At 41.9% G+C, this 23,281-nt stretch overlaps 1 protein-coding gene across 1 annotated transcript in view; it reads left to right on the top strand.

Annotated features, from left to right (window-relative positions):
* Positions 1–23,281, top strand: part of PTPRB (protein tyrosine phosphatase receptor type B) — a 66,464-nt gene extending 43,183 nt beyond the window's left edge. Inside the window, exons 19-34 of the mRNA XM_042816406.1 lie at positions 64–342; positions 1,268–1,417; positions 2,444–2,687; positions 3,833–3,939; positions 4,482–4,581; positions 5,663–5,746; positions 5,859–5,876; positions 5,988–6,069; positions 6,506–6,596; positions 7,738–7,814; positions 8,620–8,754; positions 11,073–11,195; positions 11,420–11,583; positions 12,253–12,388; positions 15,821–15,941; positions 18,690–23,281. Of these exons, the coding sequence (XP_042672340.1) occupies positions 64–342; positions 1,268–1,417; positions 2,444–2,687; positions 3,833–3,939; positions 4,482–4,581; positions 5,663–5,746; positions 5,859–5,876; positions 5,988–6,069; positions 6,506–6,596; positions 7,738–7,814; positions 8,620–8,754; positions 11,073–11,195; positions 11,420–11,583; positions 12,253–12,388; positions 15,821–15,941; positions 18,690–18,712 (1,934 nt within the window). The 3' untranslated portion in view covers positions 18,713–23,281. The remainder of the gene's footprint in view (positions 1–63; positions 343–1,267; positions 1,418–2,443; positions 2,688–3,832; positions 3,940–4,481; positions 4,582–5,662; positions 5,747–5,858; positions 5,877–5,987; positions 6,070–6,505; positions 6,597–7,737; positions 7,815–8,619; positions 8,755–11,072; positions 11,196–11,419; positions 11,584–12,252; positions 12,389–15,820; positions 15,942–18,689) is intronic.

The following is a 23,281-nucleotide window of genomic DNA, read 5'->3' as shown; positions in this document are numbered from 1 at the left end:
AGGGTGAGTGTTTGATGCCTGTCCCTTTTCTCACTGATTTTAAATTTCTCCACATTTTTATAGAACCAGACAAGATTCAAAGTCTTCATTGTCGGCCCCAGACTTCTACTGCCATTGCATGTTCCTGGACTCCTCCTGATTCTGACTTTGATGGATATAGTGTTGAGTGCAAAAAACTGGACACTCGGGAAGTGGAATTTTCTAAAAGGATAGAAAAAGACAAAACTCTGCTCAATATAATGACCCTTGTTCCCCACAAGCGCTACCTGGTGTCCATCAAGGTGCATTCTGCAGATATGACAAGTGAAGTAGTTGAAGACAGCACCATCACAATGATTGACCGTAAGTGGAATGCAGAATTGCTGTGAAAGGAGACAGTGAGCAGCAATAAGCCACTGCATGTGTTGGTTAGAAATTGAACTCCACAATGGCCAGTGCATGGAACTTTTAGTTACAACTCTTAGCTCTACCCCAAGGAAACACAGCTCTTCCTAAAAATTACAGCCTGGCTTTATAGATTTAAGAGGCTTAACTAAGTACCATAAAAATGTGAATTTTTGGTTCTTTTTCCTGTCTGAAACCTTTTGAAGTTCAGCCACCTGCTTGTGTGTTTGAAGTGTTTTTTTTTCTGTGCACACAATCAAATTGCAGTGGAACAGATTTTTAAATCGTTCCACAATGTAGATCTTTAAAATCCCTGCTACTTTGCTTTGCAGTTTAATTCTGCTATGCCACTGTTTAAGGTATAGTTTTCTATCATACAAAGAATGCTTCCTGAAGAAATTCTGGAATCAGTTTGCAAAATGGTATTTTGTAGTTCAATGCTGTGTGTGACTCATTGCTGTTCATTTGGAAAGGGAAACAGAAATTTAGATGCTTAAAATAGGTAACGTCTTTTAGTGAGTGGGCTAACTGGCTTCCATATACCTGGTTTAAACTTGTGTCATCTTTAGCAGCTGCAAATTCTGATTTCATAGATTTAGCAAGACTTTAATGCATTTCCAAGTGGGTTTCTGCAGGAATTCCTGCTGAGGAGCTGCCACTGTTATTATGGTCGACTCACCATTGGCTTGTTTCATCCTTTGGCAGTTTCCCTGTGGGAGGTGAAGACATTTTCTTAACTGCAAAAGAATATCATCAGAAACTTGGGTCCAGTCATCTGAACTTTATTCAAAATTGCATTTCCTTTTCTAGGTATAGCTCACAATGAATACAAAGGTAATGCTTTTCCTTTTTTTTCTTTTTCTTCTTTTGTTTCATTTCTCAGGTCCCCCTCAGCCACCTCCAGACATACGAGTAAACAAAAAAGAGGTGCTGATTACCAAATCCTCCATCAACTTTACTTTTAACTGCAGCTGGTTTAGTGATACTAATGGAGCTGTGAAGTACTTTACCGTGGTTGTCAGAGAGGCTGATGGTAAGTATCATTTAATACCATTCTCTCCATAGCCTATAGGCTATAAATCATATATGATTTACATGCAGATGTACACCCTCATCACTACACAGCAAAATAATTTCTTATATAGTTGCTGAGTTTCACTGAAGGGCTCCCTAGCCTGGGATTTTAAGCAGTCTTCCTCTCTGAGGGTTAGTAGCGACTGCAGAGCCTAGCCAGAAGTGGTAGTTAGGTTCTGTACTCTAGGAGATACTCTCATATAAGATCAGAAAGTTTCCACAGCAGAAGACTTATGTTGGATGATGGATGCTGTTGAGAGTGAACATAGAATAAACTGCCTTGCTGTGCCCAGATCTCAAAAAGTAGCTTAGTTGTAAGGGGGAACGACTAAGACAACCCCTTGGAGAACTCCAGTAAGCCACACAGAGAAGGAAAAAGTAGCATGATCCAGGTGGAGTTTGCTTATTGAAGAACATGACTTTACACACAGAACAGAGCAGAAATAGTCCTTGCAGTATGTATGTAAGCCTCCTTTTCTGTCATTGACCTATATGTGACAATGCAAATGGATGTCTTGACAGTTAATACTGGTTTTTGAAGCAGCTTCATATATCAGTACACTGGTATTTTATGATTCTTAATAAAGTTTCTTAAGATGTCTGTCCATCAGCTCTTAGGTAAAAAAAAAAAAAAAAAAAAAAAAAAAAAAAACCAGCAGAGGAAATATTTCCACTATCTACTTTGTCATGCCTGAGCAGTTTGTAGAGCTCTTGTAGAAAGGGACTACTCATTGCTAGGCTTTTGCCTACTCAAGTCTTCTGCATGCTATTGCAGGTTTTCTTTCAGCAAACTCCTGTCATTTCCTGTGTGTTTTTTCTCTGCATACAGTAGACCACTGTTGTCAATTTGTGGGATTTTTTTTCACTTGCTTGGCTCAAAAGCTGGATAATAAGGATTTGGTCCATCAGCGCTGAGTCTCTAGTATTGCACTGTGTTAATGGCTGTGATATGTAAACCTTCTCTCTTTCTCTGCATGTGATGTAGGTAGTGAAGGACCAAAGCCTGATGAGCAGCACCCATTACCTTCCTACCAGGAGTACAAACACAATGACTCCATACGCATCTACCAGACAAATTATTTTGCCAGTAGATGTGCTGAAAACCCTGACAGTGATTATAAAAGCTTTGACATTAAGCTTGGAGGAGAAATGGAAAATCTGGGAGGAAAGTGTGATCCGGATCAGCAAAAATTCTGTGATGGACCCCTGAAGCCTCGGACTGCTTATAGGTGAGATTTATGTTGGTAATCGTGCTCTGTCACATTATTAGGCATAGTGCTGAGTGCCTGATACACTTGAGCTTCTGAAGATTAATAACTGGGTTGTATAATGTTCCTTGTGTTTCACATCATAATTTATAAAAGCTGTATCCATGCTCCATTCCATAGATATAAACCATACTTTCATTAGCATGGGATACCATTAATTAACGCAGAGTATGTTTGTTTATTTTTTTTTGGTTGAGACCTTTCCTACAGTTAGTAAATATCTCTTTAGAAACACAAAGTCATCTAAGTCAGAAGATTACATAACAAGAGAAGGCAAGAAGCTGCACTGAGTTGATTTGGCACTATGTACTCACACAAGTCCTTTGGGACAAGGTAGAAAATTGTGCAGGTTGTTCTAATCCGTGGCACAGTTCAGAGCTGTCTGGGTTTGCTGAAGGATATAGAAGAGCACTACTGCCAAGACCAGGCTTAGGAGTTGAACAGGCTGTGAAACCAAATGTGAGCTCCAGTGCAGCTCAGTCACACCCTTCTTGCAGGCAAACACCCTGCCAAGAGATCTGCAAGATGCTTACCAGACAGTGACATGAACAGAAGGCACATGCCAGATTGTGAAGAAGCTGAGAGGCATGATGTGCGCTGTCATTAACACATTGCTGGGATCCCCTACCTCTCTGTTCTCATTAAGGCACATTTCCCTAAAATTCAGTTTGGGAAATACTAACATTACCAGGAGAACAAAGAGGATTGTTCTTTTTCATTTTACTATTTTTCCATTAACACAGCCTACCTACGTGAAGGGAAAGCATCTCTCCACTCTCAGAAGTGTTTCTGAATCCTCTTACCACTGCAGTTCCTGTGACCCTGTCTCCAGATGCTGTCAGGCTGTGTGTGCCAGCAGCAGGAGCCCCGTTCTTGACTTTGGGTTCTTCCATCTGTGATAGCTGGGTTGGGATTTACATCACCCAGCTGTGGTACTTATCTAAGGCACCTGTTTTAAGAGCAGCCTGTGGTCAATGGAAAGTTTGTAGTTATTTCTAAAAGACAAGTCATTTTTTATCTTAATCTTTTATTTTTCCATAGTGGGCTCTGAACATCTGATAAATTTAACTAGTAACTGTAAACTGTACTGGGTTTTTTTTTTTTAGGATCAGCATACGGGCTTTTACCCAGCTCTTCAGTGAAGACCCAAAGGAACTTCCTCAACCACTCTTTGCAGACACCTTCTTCTCATTACCAATCACTACAGAGGCAGGTTAGTTTCAGGCTTGCTTTTCAGTCATTGTAGCAAGTGATTACATATTGCAACTCAAAAGACTCTGGTATCCAGATCTGTTTGGAAGGAGTGGAACAAAGCCACTTGTTTTTGTCATGCAGTGTCCTAAAGTCTACTTTGAAATAAGGTAGAAGCTGTGGCTTATTCATGGCCATTATTTGCCATGGATAAGCCATGAATTTGAAAATTAAAAGGTCTGCTTGGTGGAGCTGCTGACAGCAGAGGAAAGGGTGAATTCTCAGTGATGTTGTCGCCAAGAAAGCTTCAAAGTACAAGATAACCAAATTCCTATATGATGATGCTGTGCTTTCTTTTACTGTGGTTGGGAATGAAAAGTTTTGCATAACATTTAGAAAAAATTAGGACAGAAAACCAAGGCTTAATTCAGTTGTTTAGACACTTTTGATTCCTTTAATTTAACCATTTCCTCTAGCTAATGGTAACATATTCTCTGGGCTTTGGTGATTCTTAATGTATTTTCTTCAAAATGTGTATGTATAAATACACTGTTTTGTTTTTAGAGCCCCTCTTTGGAGTTATTGAAGGTGTGAGCGCTGGTTTGTTTCTAATTGTAATGTTGGTGGCTGTTACTGCTTTATTTGTCTGCAGACAGAAAGTTAGGTAAGTAGAGTCCTTTTATCAGCCTCTGTTATGAGATCAGGTCAAGCTATTTTAATATAAGAAATGCACTGAAGTGTTAAAGAAATAGTATCTATACACACCAGTATTTCCCATCTGGTATTAAATGGGAAGGTTGGTGGCCCTGCTTGTGGCAGAGGAGTTGGAGATTCATGATCCTTGAGGTCCCTTCCAACCCTGGCCATTCTGTAACTATAGAATGAATGACTTAAATATCAAGCGGTGAATATCTTCTTGATAGCAGTTTCAAGTATCTACTGATATTTGTAAGAATCGTCTCATAAAGGATCTCTGCAACCTCTTTTCTTTAAGAGTCTGAATTATTCTGAAAAAAATGGCTTATCATACAAACTCAGTATCTTTTTTAAAAAATGAAATGTTTCAAATTATTTTCATAACCATTACATATGGGAAGTTCTTGGAACTGTTTGTTTAGACTTTGTTATTTCAGTTCAAAAATGTTAGTGTGACACTACCTCAGTGTCCATGCCATTAATTCAAACTTCTCAGTTTTCTGTTGATTATAGTTGTATGTTTCACATCAGAGATTAATTTTAAATAGTGAATTTTGAATACATTTTTAAAAAGCAAAATACTGCCGCAACTTTGAAAAATGCTTTATCTGTTGAAACTATTTTGCATGACTGAAACAGCATTGCTGATAGGAAATAGGATGCCCTCCTTAATGATACGCTGTACTGAGACCATTTCAGATGAGGAACCAAGTCTTAGAATCATAGAATCACTCAGATTGGAAAAGGCCTTAAAGATCATTGAGTCCAACCACAACCCAACCATGCTACCCTAACTAACAGCCCTCTGCTAAATCTTGTCCCTGAGCACCACATCCAAACGGATTTTAGACACATCCAGGGATGGCGACTCAACCACCTCCCTGGGCAGCCTATTCCAGTGCTTAACAACCCTTTTTGTAAATAAGTTTTTCCTGATATCCAACCTAGGCTTACCCCATAGCCTGTTCACTCACTACTGTCGGCAGTTCTTAGCAGTAACGCACTGTAATGGTAAAACAGAAATGAAAGTATCTTATTTCTTGTTCCAGCAATGGCCATGAGAGACCTACAGCAAGGCTGAGCATTCGCAGGGACAAACCACTGGCAGTCCATCTGAACTTGGGGCAAAAAGGGTAACGTCATCAGTTTTGTTTCTGAGAGCAGTACTTTAACATGGCTTCCTGGATGAGCGGCCCAATTGTGTCACTAATACAATGTTTCTTTTTCTTTTAATATTATTTCTAGGAACCGGAAAACTTCCAGGTAAAGAAAAAAAAAAAAAAACAAACAGTTAAAAAAGCTTAAAAAAGATAACTGAATAAATTATGACTGTGATTCATCGTCTGATTTTCTTCCTCCTGTTGAATATTTCAGTCCGATCAAAATCAGTCATTTTGAAGCACACTTCGCCAAACTCCAAGCAGACTCCAACTACCTCCTGTCCAAGGAATATGAGGTGGGAACCAAATCTAGACAAAGGACCTTACTTTATGAAGGCATGAGCTGGTTGAATCATATTTTTGTTTGTCTCACGCAAACCAAAATAATTTTGAGTGTTTCACCTGAACTCCACTTGTAATACCAGCTCTTCATTTGGCACAGCATTTTCTGGCTGGCAGTTCTACCTGATACCTACATGCCTGAGGTCAGGAGCATTCATCTGTGTGCCACATCTATGTGACAAATCATGGAAAACACCTGTCAGCCATGTGCTTGCCTTATGCCATTATAATTAGCTATTTAATTTTGTTTTTAAAAAAACAAGCAAACAAAAAAAAACCACCAGTCTTTCCCTATCCATGGCCTCCAGGAGCTGATAAGTACCTTGCTCCCCTGTGTTATCACATCCTTTAATTATTTTCAGCTGACATTTTATTTCTCATTTTTTGCAGGACTTAAAAGACGTGGGTCGAAACCAGACATGTGACATAGCACTGCTGCCAGAGAACAGAGGAAAAAATCGATATAATAATATATTGCCTTGTGAGTTTTAGTTTTGGTTGTGTAATATTACATCACACCAACTACTTGTCACTTTTTCCAGAGAGCCTAGTAAAAAAGAGAGCGCAGCCAATTCTTTCTCTCATTTCTGTCAGAGTTGCAATACCTCTGCCAGCTTAGGTCTGGGTGCTTGGAGGCATATGATGTTTGGCCCCAAATGGCTTCACACACCAGTAATTCTGTTTTGCACTAGAGGTGTAGTGACTAGTGTTCAGTCTAGAGAGAAAAAGCTCAAGCTTTTACAAGCATTCAGTCTCTGCTAATAACAAGGATAGAAGAAGGGTAGAAGAAATAACACTGAAGTTGTATACGTAGAGGGTATCATCCCTTCAGTGCTAACAGCCACGTTGACTGTTTCTTCTTCTGAGGTCAGCAAACATGCTGCACAGTCTAGAGCTAGTGTGGTTCTGGATTGTGGAAGACATACATGAGGTTAGTTGTGTTCTTTTGGGGCAGGACCTGTTACTGAAAATTGCCCCCTTTAATCTCTTGTCTAGCAGTTTTGGAGGTAACAGATTCTGTGCACGGAAGAGGAGCATAGTGCTTGGCTGCTGGGCATGTTCTGCCCTTAGTGCACAGCCTCACAGCATCTCATGTGTTCAAATTGGCAGCCAGTGGGTTAAGCACTCTGTACTTGTCTAGCAGTTGAGATGCCACTGCTTCCAGGGGAGACACTTGGCCTGCTAACACGGGGTTATTCTGGATGGGGTTATTCTGGAAGCCATGCAGGCTGCTCTGGCACTACTGCTCTTTCAAGGACAGTGCCCTTGGGCACTTTTCTCCCTGGGCACTTTTCTCCAAAGCAGCACACTGCAGTCAGGTAAAAGGATGCTTTTGTGGCTTTTTCATTGCCCTAACAAATCCTGTGCTAGTTAGCAGAGGAATTCTTGAATATTCATTGCCTGCTTTTCACTTGTCCTCCTCGTACTCTCTGAAATAATTCAGAGCCCTCCTAGATGAAAGAGGCAGTACAAATATAAACAGTTATTCCTCTAAATTAGCCATCCATATAAAATCCCAGTAATAATCTCACCAGTCCTTTCACAAATGCACTTCTTTAAATGGGAGAGGGACTGAAAATCAAGACCCAGCTGCAAGCATCTTGTAATCGCTTTCTTCCTAGATGATACATCAAGAGTGAAGCTCTCCAATGTGGATGATGACCCTTGCTCAGACTACATTAATGCAAGCTATATACCAGTAAGTGACTCAGATGTTATTTTACAGTCTTTCCTTAGTGGTTATTTGCCCTTCGTCTAAAACTGAATATGCAGCTGGAGGCTTAAGGCCTCCCTTCCCCCTTCATTTATTCATCTTAGCTGGAAGTCTGAGAACTTATTTTGTAGGTGTGCTAAAAGGCTCTGTCTGGCTGCCATTAAGTTAGCTTTGAGTGGTTCAGCTAGCACTCAAGGACACTTTCTTAGATTCCTATAGTTATGTAAGATAGCAGGTCTAATTGGCCAAGGACACATTTTCAAAGGTCACTGATTTTATACACTGTCCACAACAACTGTAGCTATCACTGCAGGTGGCATCCTCAGTGTGAAGCTGCAGCTCATCCTGACAGTGCTGGCACCTTGTCTGATGGTGAAACTGGCCGAGATTACAATAATGTCATTTAGTAGAGAGTTGATTGATAATAGCAGTAGTTTTAACAATATAAATTTCAAGCTAGAAGTCAGCTAATATATTAAAAGCATCAGAACTGAAACAAAAACTCCTACTCGTTCCAAAATTGCTTGATACTGGGCTGGACACAATATAGCAATGCAAAACTTTAACTGTTACAAAAGGAATAGTATTTATATACACTTCTGCAGTCTCTTCCTTCTCTCTGCGCCCACCAGCCTTCTGCTTTGAGGTCTAAGGCGGTAACTCAGCTCTCAAAGCTGTTGTCCCAGCAAGGGCATCATTGCTGCAGACTGTAACTCTGTGGCTTGTTCAGTTGCTAGAAGATCTTTTTTTCTGCCTTTATGGAAACTAATGAAGTTGTCTTTTCTTGCAGGGCAATAATTTCCGCAGGGAATACATAGCAACTCAGGGTCCTTTGCCTGGCACTAAAGATGAGTTCTGGAAGATGGCATGGGAACAAAATGTGCACAATATTGTCATGGTAACCCAGTGTGTTGAGAAGGGCCGGGTGAGCAGTGACTTTTCTTTATCAATAATGACTTAATTATTGTTTTCTTTTTAATTTTATTTTATAATGTCATTATCAATGTTTTAATGTTTATTCAATGTTTATGCTTATTATTTGCATCATGCTGATGCCAAAAGCCCCACTCAAAGTATACACAGTAAGAGACGGAAGCTGTAATCTAAAGACAGGAGGCGAATTTAAAGTCTGTAAAGTTAGGATGCAGTGACCATCCCAAGATCATGCAGCATCAGTGCTTCTGGTCTCTAATCCAGCACTTTGTTCACTAGTACTAATATGATTCCCTTAAGGACAACCACCTGCAAAAAAATATGTGGCATCCCTTTGATAAGCCCTGATGTTGTAAGCAAAGAGACCACTCACACACCTAACGGCTTGATTGAGTGCAAGCATAGGTAGACAATATTTAGCTGTCTGAGCAGTCCAGCTCTGCAAGTGTGACCATGTCCTGCACCTTCTCTGTAAGACACAGACTAGATCTGTTAAAAGGTTAAATCAGCTCGAAGTGGTGTTCTTCCAGTGGATATATAGCAATATTTTCTTTTTGCTTGTTGTTTTTCCTTAATGGAGAAAACAGATTCAGGCCAGGCAGCAAGCCGTCTCTTACTGCACCGTACTGGCTCACAGTGGCATCCCACTGTCACATCTCAGAAGGAGGCAGGGAAGCATGTGCTGGAAGCCTGGTTCTTATCTGTGCAGAGCTCTGGGAAGAGATGTCACAGAAAAGGTTGTGGCATTCAGAAAAAGACATCAGTGAAGCACTTCCTGTTCCCCCATCACAAACATTGGTGATGAGAACTCTCTCTTTTAGCCTCATCCATATTCTTTCCCATCCCAGTGCCTGTCTGTTGATCTGACAGTGCAGAAGGGGACATTGGTCTCTTATTTCAATTGCTGTTAGTACTGCCTTTCTTTCTTATACTCATGGACATCTTCCATTTCCCATATGTATACAGTACAGTAAAGGTGAAGCAGTCTATGAGATTCCTGGAGTGTGTGGAGGATAACCTCCTGACGCAGGTGGTGAGGGAGCTAGCTGGAGAAAGTACCCCACTTGACCTGCTGTTCGCATACAGGAAAGGGCTTGTGGATGATGTGGTTGTTGGAGGATGCCTTGGGCACAGGGATTGTGAAGTGATAGAGTTTTTGGTCTTTTGTGAAGTAAGGAATACAGTTAGAAGAAGTACTGCTTCGGATTTCCAGATGGCAGACTTTGACCTATTTGGAGACCTGATTAATAAAGTCATTCCCAGGGCTCAGAACTGGGGCCGTTTTTGTTTAACATTTTTTATCTGTGATCTGGATTGAGGGAATCAAGTGCATCCTTAGTAAGTTTATGGACAAGTCCAGGTTATGCAGCACTGTTGATCTGCTTGGGGGTAGGAAGGCTTTGCAGAGGGATATAGATAGGCTGGGTCAAAGGACCAAATCCAATTGTATGGCATTCAACAGCCATAATAGCTAAGTGCTGGGTCTTGAGCTTGTGACATAACAACCCTGCAGTATAGGCTTGGGAGAGAACAGCTAGAAAGTTGCTCAGAAAGAGTGCTGGGGATGCTGCTCAACAGCCTGGTGAACATGAGCCAGCAGTGTGCCCAAATGGCCAAGGTGGCCAATGGCATCCTGGTCTGCATCAGAAATTGTGTGGCCAGCAGGACTGGGAAGAGATTGTTTCCTTATACACAACACTGGTGAGACCTCATTTCAAGTACTGTGTTCGGGTTTGGGCTCCTCAGTACAAGAGCAACGTTGAATTGCTTGAGCATGTGCAGAGAAGAACAATGAAGCTGGTGAAGAGGCTAAAAAACAAGTCTAATGAGGAGCTGCTGAGGGAATTGGCATCTGGAGGCTGAAGGGAGACCTCACTGCTGTCTACAGCCACCTGAAGTGTGGCTGCAGTGAGGATGCTGCCAGTCTCCTTTCTAGGTGACAAGCGATTGGATATGAAAAATGGTCTCAAATTGTGTCAGAGAAGGTTTAGATTGAGCGTTATTAAAAGTTTCTTCATAGAGAGGGTGGTCAAGTACTGGAATGGGCTGCCAGGGAAGTGATGGAGTCTCTATCCCTGGAGGTAATTAAGAGACATGTGGACATGGCATTAAGGGACTTAGTAGGTCAGGTTGATGGTTGGACTTGATGATGTTCAAGGTTTTTCCAACCTAGATGATTCTTTGATTCTGTAGTTCTTCCTTCATCCTTTAGGCACAGAAGGTCTGAAATCTGCTCCTGCCAGTGCTGTATTAAAGCTTTGTTTCCAGCTATTATTGACAATGAATCAATCTTTTTCCATGTCCCTGCAGGTGAAGTGTGATCACTACTGGCCCCTTGACCAGGATTCCTTGTACTATGGAGACCTGATAGTTGAAATGCTGTCTGAATCGGTGCTTCCAGAATGGACAATACGAGAGTTTAAAATCTGCAGTGTATGTTTCCATTCATCTTTTTTTTTCTTTTTATATTATTATTTGACTTAAAAAAACCTGCAAGGCTAAATGAGGAAGGTTTCTTCTGCTGTATCACAGGTGCATAATGTCCAGTTCATCTCTGGTAGTAGCTGTGGCATTCTGAAATTGCATGGAGGCTGTGTATGTGTGTGTCCTCTCATCTCTTGGCTGTTCTGATGACCCACACCTTTGTACCTCAACAGGAGGAGCAGCTTGACTCAACAAAGCTCATTCGTCATTTCCATTACACCGTGTGGCCAGATCACGGAGTGCCAGAGACCACCCAGTCTCTGATCCAGTTTGTCAGAACTGTAAGGGATTATATCAACAGGACCCCAGACACGGGACCAACTGTTGTGCACTGCAGGTATGTGCAGCAGCAAAAAGTCAGCAGCACAGAGCTTTTCTGCATTCTGTTGGGAAGATCCCAAGTATTCGGTCACACAACCTGAGAGATGATCAATGGGTGTAGATTCCCACATACCTCTGAGCAGCATTCCCAAGGCATATAAAATCATTCACAATCTTACCCTGGAGAAGCCCCAGAAACTACTGTGTCTTTTGGGATCCACTGGAGTGTACTTCGAAATTTCAGCAGCTGCAATTGCTCTTATGCTTTGTGCATTCTTAAATTGTCTGTGTGCTGCTGGTTGTGACTCAACATCTGGATCACAAGAACATGTTCCGAACAGGAAGTATACCCAAGGATGAGTCTGGCTACATCCTTTCCTCTCTTCCTCTCATCCTCTTATTTCTTCACTATGAGAGTGGTGACACACTAAAACTGGTTATCCAGAGAAGTTGTGAATGCTCCATCCCTGGAAGCATTCAAGACCAGGTTGGGTGGAGCTTAGGGCAGCCCAGTCTTGTGGAAGGTGTCACTGCCCAAAGCAGGGAAGGTAGAACTAGATGATCTTTAAAGTCCCAGAGATGCCAGTTGACCAGGAAGTTCTCATTCCGGAAATCTAACTGTACAGAAGTATTGCATGTGTCGATCCATCTCCATTTAAACCTTTTGGGTTGCTTTCTTTTTCAGTGCTGGTGTTGGCAGGACTGGCACGTTCATTGCACTGGACCGAATTCTGCAGCAACTGGATTCAAAGGACACTGTTGACATTTATGCAGCAGTGCACGATCTAAGGCTTCACCGGGTTCACATGGTTCAAACAGAGGTAAGTTTTGGATAGCCTACAGTACACCAACACCAGCTGCATTATTTAATAATCTCTCATCTTAACGCACCTCACAGTTATTCCATTATGAAATACTTGTTAGATACATTTAGAATCTCTAGTTCAGGTTTATTTCCATTGGCTCATACAGCAGGTGCAAGCCCCAACAAGTGATGGCAATGCTTCCTATAGTCCCTTGGCACTGTACCAATATCACCCCATCAGCGTGATGCAGCGGACACCTCACAGCATGCTGTTCTGTTATTACAGTGTCCAGCAACTGAGCTCTGAACAGAGAGAACTCCTTTGGGTGTGGAGTGAGAAGGTGAACATAGGTAGATGTAATGGGGAAAAGGAATGGAGAATGGAAAAATTAGGTGTATATAATTTTAAAACTCCTGGCACTGTGACCTTGTGGCTTTAAAGTGTGATTTTTATTGAGCTGCTCTGTCCATTTTCATTAATGGTGTTGGAAAAATTGATCAGACTCTAACATACTGTGCTGGAAGTACATATATCCTACAAGTGCAGAAAGAGTATTTGGGATTTCTTTCTGTGCTTTTAAAAATGCAAGAAAATCACTTTACATTAATAGCAGCTAACCACTTAGAAGCTGATTTAATGAAGGAGAGCTGTGAAAGCAGTCTTTAGATTTTTTCTGAACTGTTAATAGAGCAATCGGAATGTGTTTGATGGGTCTGCCTGTAGCTTGGTACTAATGGAGCTCTTTCTTGCAATTTGGAAACAAGAATATCAGTGGCTGAGCTTCTTGATAGATACAAAAGTCACAAAAGCATATAGGCACCACTGGGAATGTAAAGGAGAGATTTCCTGGAACTGTCTTAATGACAGAACACTTTGAAGGGAGACAGCTTCTCAGTCTGAGCTTGTCATCCTCAGAGGTGAATCCATTTCCCCATAGTCAGCAGGGCAGAGTGGAGGCATGCTCACTTTCCAAGAGCCAAAGCACTGAGAAAAATGCGCAGAAAGATAGCTAAATTTCTTATGGAAAATAGATTGAAGATCTGGGGAGAGGAAATGCATGCTTATTGAGAAATCATGTCTTTGAGGTGGAGCAAGAAGGGCAGATAGCAACAGGATGAGAGGAAATGAAAAAGCTGAAAGAGACTAGATTTAGGCTAGATATTGGGAAGAAATTCTTCACAGTGAGAGTGGTGAGACACTGGGACAGGTTGCCCAGTGAGGCTGTGGATGCCCCTCCCTGGAAGTAGAAGGAAGGGATGCCATTCAGAGGGACCTCTACAGGCTGGAGGGCTGGGCTCGGGTGAACATGGTGAGGTTCAACACGGCAAAGTGCAAGGTTTTGCATTTGGGCCGGAAGAACCCCAGGCACCCGTACAGGCTGGGAGGAGTGGTCCTTGAGAGCAGCTCGGCAGAGAAGGACCTGGGGGTCCTGATGGACGAGAGACTGAACATGAGCCAGCAGTGCGCTCTGGCAGCTCGAAAGGCAAATGGGATCCTGGGCTCCATCAGGAGAGGGGTGGTCAGCAGGGACAGGGAGGTGATTGTCCCTCTCTGCTCGGCTCTTGTGAGGCCCCATCTGGAGTACTGTGTCCAGGTGTGGAGCCCTCAGTACAAGAAAGACATTGAGATTTTGGAAAGGGTCCAGAGGAGGGCGACTAAGATGATCAGGGGGCTGGAGCACCTCCCCTATGAGGACAGGCTGAGGGAGTTGGGCTTGTTCAGCCTGGAGAAGAGAAGGCTGCGGGGTGACCTCATTGCAGCCTATCAATACCTGAAGGGAACCTACACCCAGGAGGGGAGTAAACTCTTCAAAAGGGCTGACAACAGCAGGACTAGGGGAAATGGATCGAAGTTGAAGGAGGGAAGATTTAGGTTGGATGTTAGGGGGAAGTTCTTTACAAGGAGAGTGGTTAGGCCCTGGAACGGGCTGCCCAGGGAGGTTGTGGATGCCCCGTCCTTGGACGTGTTTAAGGCCAGGTTGGACGGGGTCCTGGGCAACCTGATCTGAATGTGTGTGTTTGGTGGCCCTGCTAGGCAGGGGGGTTGGAACTACATGATCCTTGAGGTCCCTTCCAACCCAGGTGATTCTGTGATTCTGTGATTCTGTGAAGTATCCAAGGCCAGGCTGGATGGTTGCTGTGAGCAACCTGTTCTAAAGGGAGGTGTTCCTGCTGTCACGGAGTTGACTAGATCAATCTCTGCCCATGACAAGGGGGGCAGTACGCCCCTGCCCTCCCCCCCCCCCCACCCCGGCCCCACAAAAATGGGAAGGGAGGGAGAAAAAACAGCGGCAACAATCTATGGAGGAAAACTTATTTTACTATGATATCGGAATGCAAGATAACACAATATAATACAATCTGATTGAAATTGAGACTAATAAATCAAATAAGTTAGGAGAGAGAGAGTTCCTGAGACCAATTCAAACCTGAAGAGCTTGGAACAGCTAGGAAAGCAGCCTCCAGCACCCACTGCCAGGCAGTAAGAGAGCACTCCACCCTGAAGGACCAGATCCTGTGACTTCTGTAATGTACGGGGATAGGTACCTGGAATTGGGGCATTAACAGTTTAATACCCAGTGCACTGCATGATGTTTTGATGCAGAATACTAAAAACAAAAAAAAAAGCATAAAACCATGACTCCTGCCTATAGCTGGGGGTTGGAGCCAGATGATCTTGAAGGTCCCTTTCAACTTAAACCATTCTGTGATTCTGTGATACATAAAGATGCTTTGCTAATTTTTGGGTACCATTCTACACTAATCAGAAAACGGTAATGACTCATTTTATAAGCGAGAAATAGTGACAACACATGGGGATTTAACAATCTGTTTCGTAATGGTAGTTTGATCATGGTGACCATCTCTGCATTGGTTGTGAATGTCATCTCAGCTCCCTTCTAGTGAAAGGCATTCTGCAGAAAGATGATCGTCATTCATTGTGTGTTCAGAAGCAACTTTATAACCTATATGGGATAAAAAAAAAAAAAAAAAAAAAAAAAGGCATTCATCAAAGTTCTATGAAATATTTTTATACTTTAATAACATCTGTAGAAAATATTTCTTTTCAGAGAAAAAAAAAAATCCAGGAAGCTGTTTGTTTCTTCCACATGCTTCCCTTTACGTATTAGTAGTTGCACATAAATTATACAAAGCATTCAGAGTAGCAGCTATCCAACACAGCATTATGTCAAACTATGCCTTGCAGTTGATGAAGCTTTCAGTCATGATATAATCAGTCAAAACGTGTTTATGTTTAATTATGTTTTAATGATACTGTTTTTAAAAACAGATTATTATAAAAGTCTACTGTATTACCACAATAAAAAAGAGGTGAATTCTAGAAGTATATTTTCATTTATAACACTGCTCTTGATTCTGCCTGAGGGAGTCAGCCTGTAATTACTTTTCCCAGGGTGACTTAAAAATATATGTGTATATTTTGCAGTGTCAATATGTGTATCTGCATCAATGTGTGAGAGATGTGTTAAGAGCCAGAAAACTTCGCAGTGAACAAGAAAATCCTTTGTTTCCAATATATGAAAATGTGAATCCTGAGTATCACAGAGGTAAGTGGAAAATTATCAAATTATGGGATATTTCAAATTTAATAGATCATTGACAGTGTAATCCAGGGGGCAGATTTCTCAATCCCTCATCACTGATATTTGTTCTCTTCTTGGACATTCATTTCTTCACTTGTGTTTTCTTGTTACTCTCAACCATCAGCCTCATAAGGGACTTAACAACCATGTTTCTGCAATTCTAACTCCTTCATTAGTAGTGATGGTTGGATGTGGTGATCTGGAAGGTCTTTTCCTACTTAAATGATTCTGTGAAGTATTTGTAACTTCTCTTGCTGCTCTTACTTGCCCTCATGCATAGGGGAGAGACAGAGAGAGTTTTGCACTTTATGATTCCTATGCTGTTGGATGAACTGAATCCTTTCCCTGTCCTGATGCTGGCTTCCTGTTTTACCTTGTTTTTCAGCATACTGAGACTGCTTGGAATTCCTGGTCTCCTCTGTCATCCTTGGCGTTCAGCTTCTGTTCTGTATTTTCCCCATTTTCTGTTGACTATATAGGTGTTCTGAAGAAACTTCTACTTGTCTTAATGGATTATGTAGGTATCCAAGGCTGTGCTTTCTTCTACTCCCACAACTCTCCATCCTTTCTTTCAGCTCCTTTTTCCTAGCCTATATCCAGTTCCTTGGAAATAAGAATTTAGAGCTACACCCACAAAAGCACTTGAATGTTGTATAACCCACATATAGCTCACTGCCTGAAAACCCTTAAGCCATTTGGGTGTCTGAGCTCCCTGTTAAGTTTGAGAAAATAGTGTCGAGAAACTCAGTCTTACTTCCCAGTGGAAAACAGAGGAAGCAGCTGTGGTCACATCTTAGCTACATCTTGAGGCACCATGGTTCTCAACAACCAGTTGGAGTGCACAACAGCTCTGAGTAACACTGCAAGATTAGATTTGTTTCGTGGCCTTAGGGAAACGATTATTACTACAGACCCTGGCATGTACTGAAGACAGCAGATCACATATCCTGTTCCCATGTTGATAAATGTTCCTGAAATGTTCCAGTCATACAGATGCAACCATGATTCCCATTATAGCTAATAGTGAACAGGAGTCTATTGTGTTCCAGAAGAGAGTCCTAAACTAGGACTAAACCTAATCTAAACCTAACCTAAACTAATCCTAAAAAGGTTGTTGGATATTCCTAGTAAGAGGTGGATCTTTCAGGACATTACGGTCCTGCTGACCTAAACTGAGGTGTGCTGAAAAGTTCAAGTGATTGTTATTGCTAAGGAGAGGCTGGGGACAGAGCAGAGCTACTATTGGGAAGTCATCTTCCTGGAGTCATCGCATCAGTGCCTCCTATCCCTGCCTTGGCCTACTGGGGCAGCAGTAGCAGACCTAGCACTAGCACAGTCCTTCACCTCCTGTTCTCATGGATGGAGACCAGTCAGGAGATGTGAACAGAGGTGGCCTTTGTCTCTATGTAGAGCTCATCCCTAGCAGCTTTTTAGAAGCTTTCAGGGTGAGACTGCAGGATCACAGTAGCTCTTTGAAACTGGACAGTAAAAATTAAGGTTATAGGATGAGGAATCAAAACAGGTTTTTTTGAATCTAGTCTGTAGAATCAAAGAATCACTCAGGTTGGAAAAGACCTTAAAGATCATCAAGTCCAACCACGACCTATCCATACTACCCTAACTAACAACCCTCTGCTAAATCTTGTCCCTGAGCACCACATCCAAACAGTTTTTAAACACATCCAGGAATGGCGACTCAACCACCTCCCTGGGGAGCCAATTCCAGTGCTTAACCACCCTTTTTGTAAAGAAGTGTTTCCTGATATCCAACCTAACCTTACTCTGGCGCACCTTGAGGCCATTTCCCCTCGTCCTGTCACCAGTGAAAAGAGACCAACCCCACTCTTGCTGTAAGCACCTTTCAGATACTGGAAGAGGGAATAAAGTCTCCCCTCAGCCTCCTTTTCCACAGGCTGAACAGCCCCAGTTCCTTCAGTCTCTCCTCATAGGCCATATTCTCCAAGCCCTTCATAGGTCTTGTTGCCCTTCTTTGGACCTGCTCCAGCACCTTAATGTCCTTTCTGTACTGAGGTGCCCAAAGCTGATCACAGTACTCGAGGTGAGGTCTCACCAGTGCTGAGAACGGGGCAGGATGACTTCCCTAGTCCTGCTCACCACTCGTTCCTGATACAAGCCAGGATGCCATTGGCCTTCTTGGCCACTTGGGCACACTGTTGGCTCATGTTCAGCCAACTGTCCATCAGTACACCAAGGTCCCTTTCCATCAGGCAACTTTCCAGACACTTCCCTCCAAGCCTGTAGGGTTGCCTGGGGTTGTTGTGACCAAAGTGCAGGACCCGACACTTGGCCCTATTGAAACTCATCCAGTTTGTCTTGGCCCATTGATCCAGTCTATCCAGGTCCCTCTGTAGTGCCCTTTTCCCCTCGGGCAGATCAACACTCCCTCCCAACTTGGTGTCATCTGCAAATTTACTGAGGTTGCACTCAATCCCTTGTCAAGATCATTAATAGAAATCAGTTATCAGCAGGCAGACCAGGCTTGGCAGAAGCTAAAGACTGAAGTAACGGGAGTTTTCAACAAGCTGGGAAATGCTAGCAGAAGTAAAGGTGAGATCAGCTCTTGAGTGGTTACATCAGCCACCAGCCTGCTCCACAGCCGCCTTACAGAGAACTGTAGTGAACAGGCAGAGATGAACGTGAAGCTACCTGTGTTCTTTTTTTTTTTCTAATCACGGTATTTCTTGCTTTCAGATGCTGTTTATTCAAGGCACTAAGAATGTTACAGACACCTGCTTTTTTGACCACATGTGTTAAGTAGGGGTTTGTTTGTTTGTTTTATATTTGTATTTCGTGCACTAGAAAGGTACCAGACCTTTCTATTGAGACTGTGTATTATTTATTGGTCTGGTGTTTTTTTTTAAAGATATTATATAATTTAAGTGTAATAGATATTAATGTATATAATTGTATTTTGGCATTATGTAAATATGTATTTTTTTCTATAATGTTTATATTAATATTAAGCTTCAGATAATACTATTTTTTCTTATCACAGTTTTTGTAAACTGTTCTACATAAACTATTTTAAATTGCATTTGTTAACAGGGCTGCTGCATTTGGGGCAGGTTATGTATTGACATTTAACACACAGAAAAATCCTACAAGAAGAGCCTCATTAATTTCTTTTAATTAGTTCAGTATTTAAGGTGAAATAAGCTACTATTAAGAAAGAGAACAGTAGTCCTGTATAAGAATTACAAAGCTACTCTACACTTTAATCTCACTGCTTGTGAAATGGGTGAAATCCACACCACTCATACCACTATGACATATCTTTTACAGAACTTGATAACAGCCACGTAACATAGGGTCCACCTCACTAGAAGCAACTGTTTCAGTCTAATGTGACATAGTAAAAAAATATCAAACAACACATGCTGCCGTGAAGTCTCGCTGACTTGCCCCACACACATCCTTGGAGGGGAGCAGGTCACTCTCTGGTTTCTTCACCCTGGTTTCAGAGAACAGAATCAGAGCACAGCATGTGTCTGTGCATTTGTACTTGTGTACAGTTATAACAAGAAAGCTGTTCAAGAAAATTCTTTTTACACTTATCTTAAGAGATATGTAAGGATGTGAAGGCTCTCAAATTCATTAAAACAGTGTGACTGCTTAAAAATGAGAGAGATTGCAAACTTACTGAGATAAAGACCTACAAAGATATATATACCACAGTTCACACAATTGGCTTCAGCCTAAAGGTGCTTGCAGCGTAGCTGCCTGAGCCTGAGTGCAGGTCTCCTTCAAGGGCTGTTTGCTTTCACAGACGGAAAGCATGTCCACACAGGACTCCTCTGCTTTAATGTTAGCTCATGTCACTACTACAAGGGCAGGTGGAATAGAAAAAGGCTCATTTGTAACCCAGGGAATGCAGTCTCACAGGATAATTAGCTCGCTGTGCTAATCATCAGATGCACTCAGAGCATCCTGTGATTAGCTAGGAGTGTAATCCAGGAGCATCCACCAGGTGTCCTGCCCAGCCAGGCAGTTTACGAACATCTTCTTTCCTCTGTGAAAGAGGCTTCTTCTTCAAGGAACTGATCTGAACACTGTTCAGCTGTTCTTTTTCTTTATAAAACCTCTTCAGTTAAATAGAAAAAAGGCAACACACAGTGGTTCTTCACAAGAAGGAAGTGCTTGTTAGTTCTCCTTTCATCTATCTACCCATTCATTACCTGGAAAAAAAACGTAGCCTGCTGCTGGAGACAAGTGCTTAGATTCCACTTCTGTTTTGCAGAGAAATCAGTATTCCTGAGGGCCTCCAGAGAGCCACCAATACATCTAAGCTAAGTGCCTGAGTTAGAAACTGCAGTGGCTCTTTGACAAGACTGCTGTGACTTTGCCATGACTTATTGGAGCCATACTCTCCCTGCAGTAGGAACACCTGTGTGACAGTGGGTGAAGGAATCTGCAAGGTTTCTCTGACAGAGTTTTCTTAAGTCATTCCAAAACAGAACCAGCAAGATTGTGCGTTTCTATGTCACTCTGGTCTTCCTGCAGAGAAGGACCCAGCCTGACAGTGCCTCTTCCTTCTTACTGCAGCTGGAGTCTCATCCTTTCTTGACCAAACGCCCTCAGGTGCTGCAGAAGCTCAGAACCTGCAGGCTCATTCAACCTCTTAGGTAGCTCTGTCCGAGAACATGGCTCATTCCTCTTGTGCATCCCTCTCGGCCCTCGCACGAACCTCAAGGTTCAGCGCCCGCAGTGGGATCTGAAGAAGGAAACGGCATCACAGTGGAAGCCCCTTTCATGGAGAGAAGTGTAGGCAAAAGCACAAAGAATGGGGCAGATTTACTGCAGGCCTACTCCTTCTCTGTTTCTTTTGCTATGTAGACTTCATGTTAGCAAGCAAGGTCAAAAACATGGCAGCTTTAGACTGATTGCTGGCTCCACTAATAACAGCTGAACTTAGGGCATCATGAAAATTGCTTTTGTGTGACGTGCACTGCATCAGTACTCTCCTTTTGCAGCAGTAGCTGAGGAAAGGCGATCGTGTTACTCACCAGCAGTGCAATTACACTGGGAGGACATACCAAATACACTCTATAAATTATCTCACTGTATATTACTGTGTCATTTTTTTATGCTGAGGGAAATGGAAGTGGCTCAATAATACATGATTGGATGGCAGAAGTCTGATTGCATGCTACTGCGTTTGTATACTGTTAATTGTTTTCAGAAGGGCGTGCATTGTTCTGCTCTTCACTTTAATGTTTCTCTGCTCAGTTAGCAGCACCTACAGTTTGCAATTCTGCACCCAAAACGATGATGTCACAGCAAACCTTTTTGTCTTTTCTCTCAGCAAATAATTGACACAGTTCACAAGCCTCTTCCTCCTTTTCCCTTAGTAAGAGGGCAGATTACCTTACATACTCTGGCACAATGCTCTTGAACAGCTTTACATCTCATGCAAGAGATGTACATACACCTTATGGCTCTGGTTCTGCTTTCTGGCCAATTCTGGTCATATGAAACCAGTGTTAAACAACTGAGAATAAGTTAAAAGTATATATGTAGCATTTTTTAATATGAGACACCTACTTATCCGTGTAATTAATGATATTTACTGTGCCTGTAAGCTAAATAGCAGAACCAAAGGGAAATTGTTAATGTAACAAGAGCGGACTTGAAGGAGCCTTTGTACTGCACAAAGACAGCTCTTAAGGAAAAAGACATCCTCTGATGAAGAGGATGTTTCTGCTTTGAACATCTGAATGATGTTCAGAACTCCTTTATTGATGTTTCCCGATAATAATGTTATAAAGCAAGGCTAGTGTTATTGCTGATCCATAAGCTAAGGTTTGCACACTCGGAGCCCAGTCCTGTGAATCTCCTCATTGTCCACAAAGCTACCTGAGTACTTCTTTGATGAAAGTCAACTGGAATGCGAGTCTGAAAAATAACATGCAACTTCTGAAGCACTTGTAGGGTTGGGCTTTCAGTTTGATTCAAATTTTTTGTATTGAAAGTTATTTAATAATGAAAAAAAATATAATAAATGTTTTTAATCTGTGCAATAAAATTACAAGATCCACTACCGATCATAGTAAAGAAGTAGATTTTGCATAGCTGGAGTTGATAAATGATATTTTTTGTTACTAATGGAACACAAAAGTGAGTGAGAGAAAGGCATACTGTGAAGATGTCATAAAAGTGCAACTTTATACGTTTTTCTCTGCTGCTATAGTTATTTATACAGCTTATATACGTGCCTGAAATTGACAGAAATATTATTTTATGCCGTGATATGCTATGAATTTCATTTCAGTTGTAGAACGGAAAAAAGAATGTGTGAGCTTTACGTTTATATTGTGTATTGTATACGGCTATCCGTGCTTTGACTTAGAAAGCAGAAAGTTAAATACTGAGCAGATAGGAGTACATCAGCACACAGCCGTGCTCCTCAGCCTGGGAGTTCATATGTGGACAAAAGGAATGAGACCAGCAACCGCCTAATCACTGCATTAGCATCTCTTCCCAGGGTCACAGAGCGGAGAAACGCATCTGACATTCAGAGATACAGCCTAAAACAGCAGTCACTCCCCTCATGGCCCTGTCACAGATGTTTGGGCTCTGTGAGCTGTGGGACCCACAGCCCCGAGAGGTTGTGCCTTTGAATGAGAGGTGAGAGCTCACTGCAGCACATGGGCAGCTCCCGTTACACCCTGTGCCCTTGACTAACTCCCAAGCTGACAGAGTCAAACTCCCCACCTGTTGGGATGGCCAATGCTTAAGGGGTCCGCTGGCAATGACCTCACAGATCAACAGCTGGTTCAGAATGAGGTGTTTTTTAAGACTGGTAGGAAATACTGGGGACTTGGAGCTGCCTACATTTAGCAAATGCTGCGGAATTCGGGCACATGATGCTGGTAGATTGAAATGCATGACTTTGTTGGGTTTTGTTTTATTTGAAAGCTAAAGAAATACTGTGAGTAACATCAAGTAGCTAAATATATATTGCCCTCTAGCAGGGCTCACAGAGAAAAAAAGAACATGGTTTTGAATATGGTTAGCCATAAATTGTTTGCCAGTGCCTGGAGTAAAGTGACTGAAAAATGTCTTCAGCACATATTCCATTCTCATATGCTATATAATTGCTTCTGTTTGTGTTCCTAACAAACACTGGGTGAACACAGAATTGTGCTACTCTTGTCAATTTAATTTATGCGTTTGTTAAGTATATTTTTATATTTTTAGCTTCAGACAACAAATCAAATATATTTGAGTGTATTTTACACATTTTTATAAGTAGTTCATGAATAAAACATTCATTTAAAAAATCA

The sequence above is a fragment of the Centrocercus urophasianus genome, unplaced genomic scaffold, assembly GCF_019232065.1.
Source record: "Centrocercus urophasianus isolate 14NV4802_14NV808 unplaced genomic scaffold, USGS_Curo_1.0 seq_15, whole genome shotgun sequence".
Lineage (NCBI taxonomy): Eukaryota > Metazoa > Chordata > Aves > Galliformes > Phasianidae > Centrocercus > Centrocercus urophasianus.
Note: the sequence above shows the minus strand (reverse complement) of the source record. Positions and strands in the feature narration are given on the sequence as shown.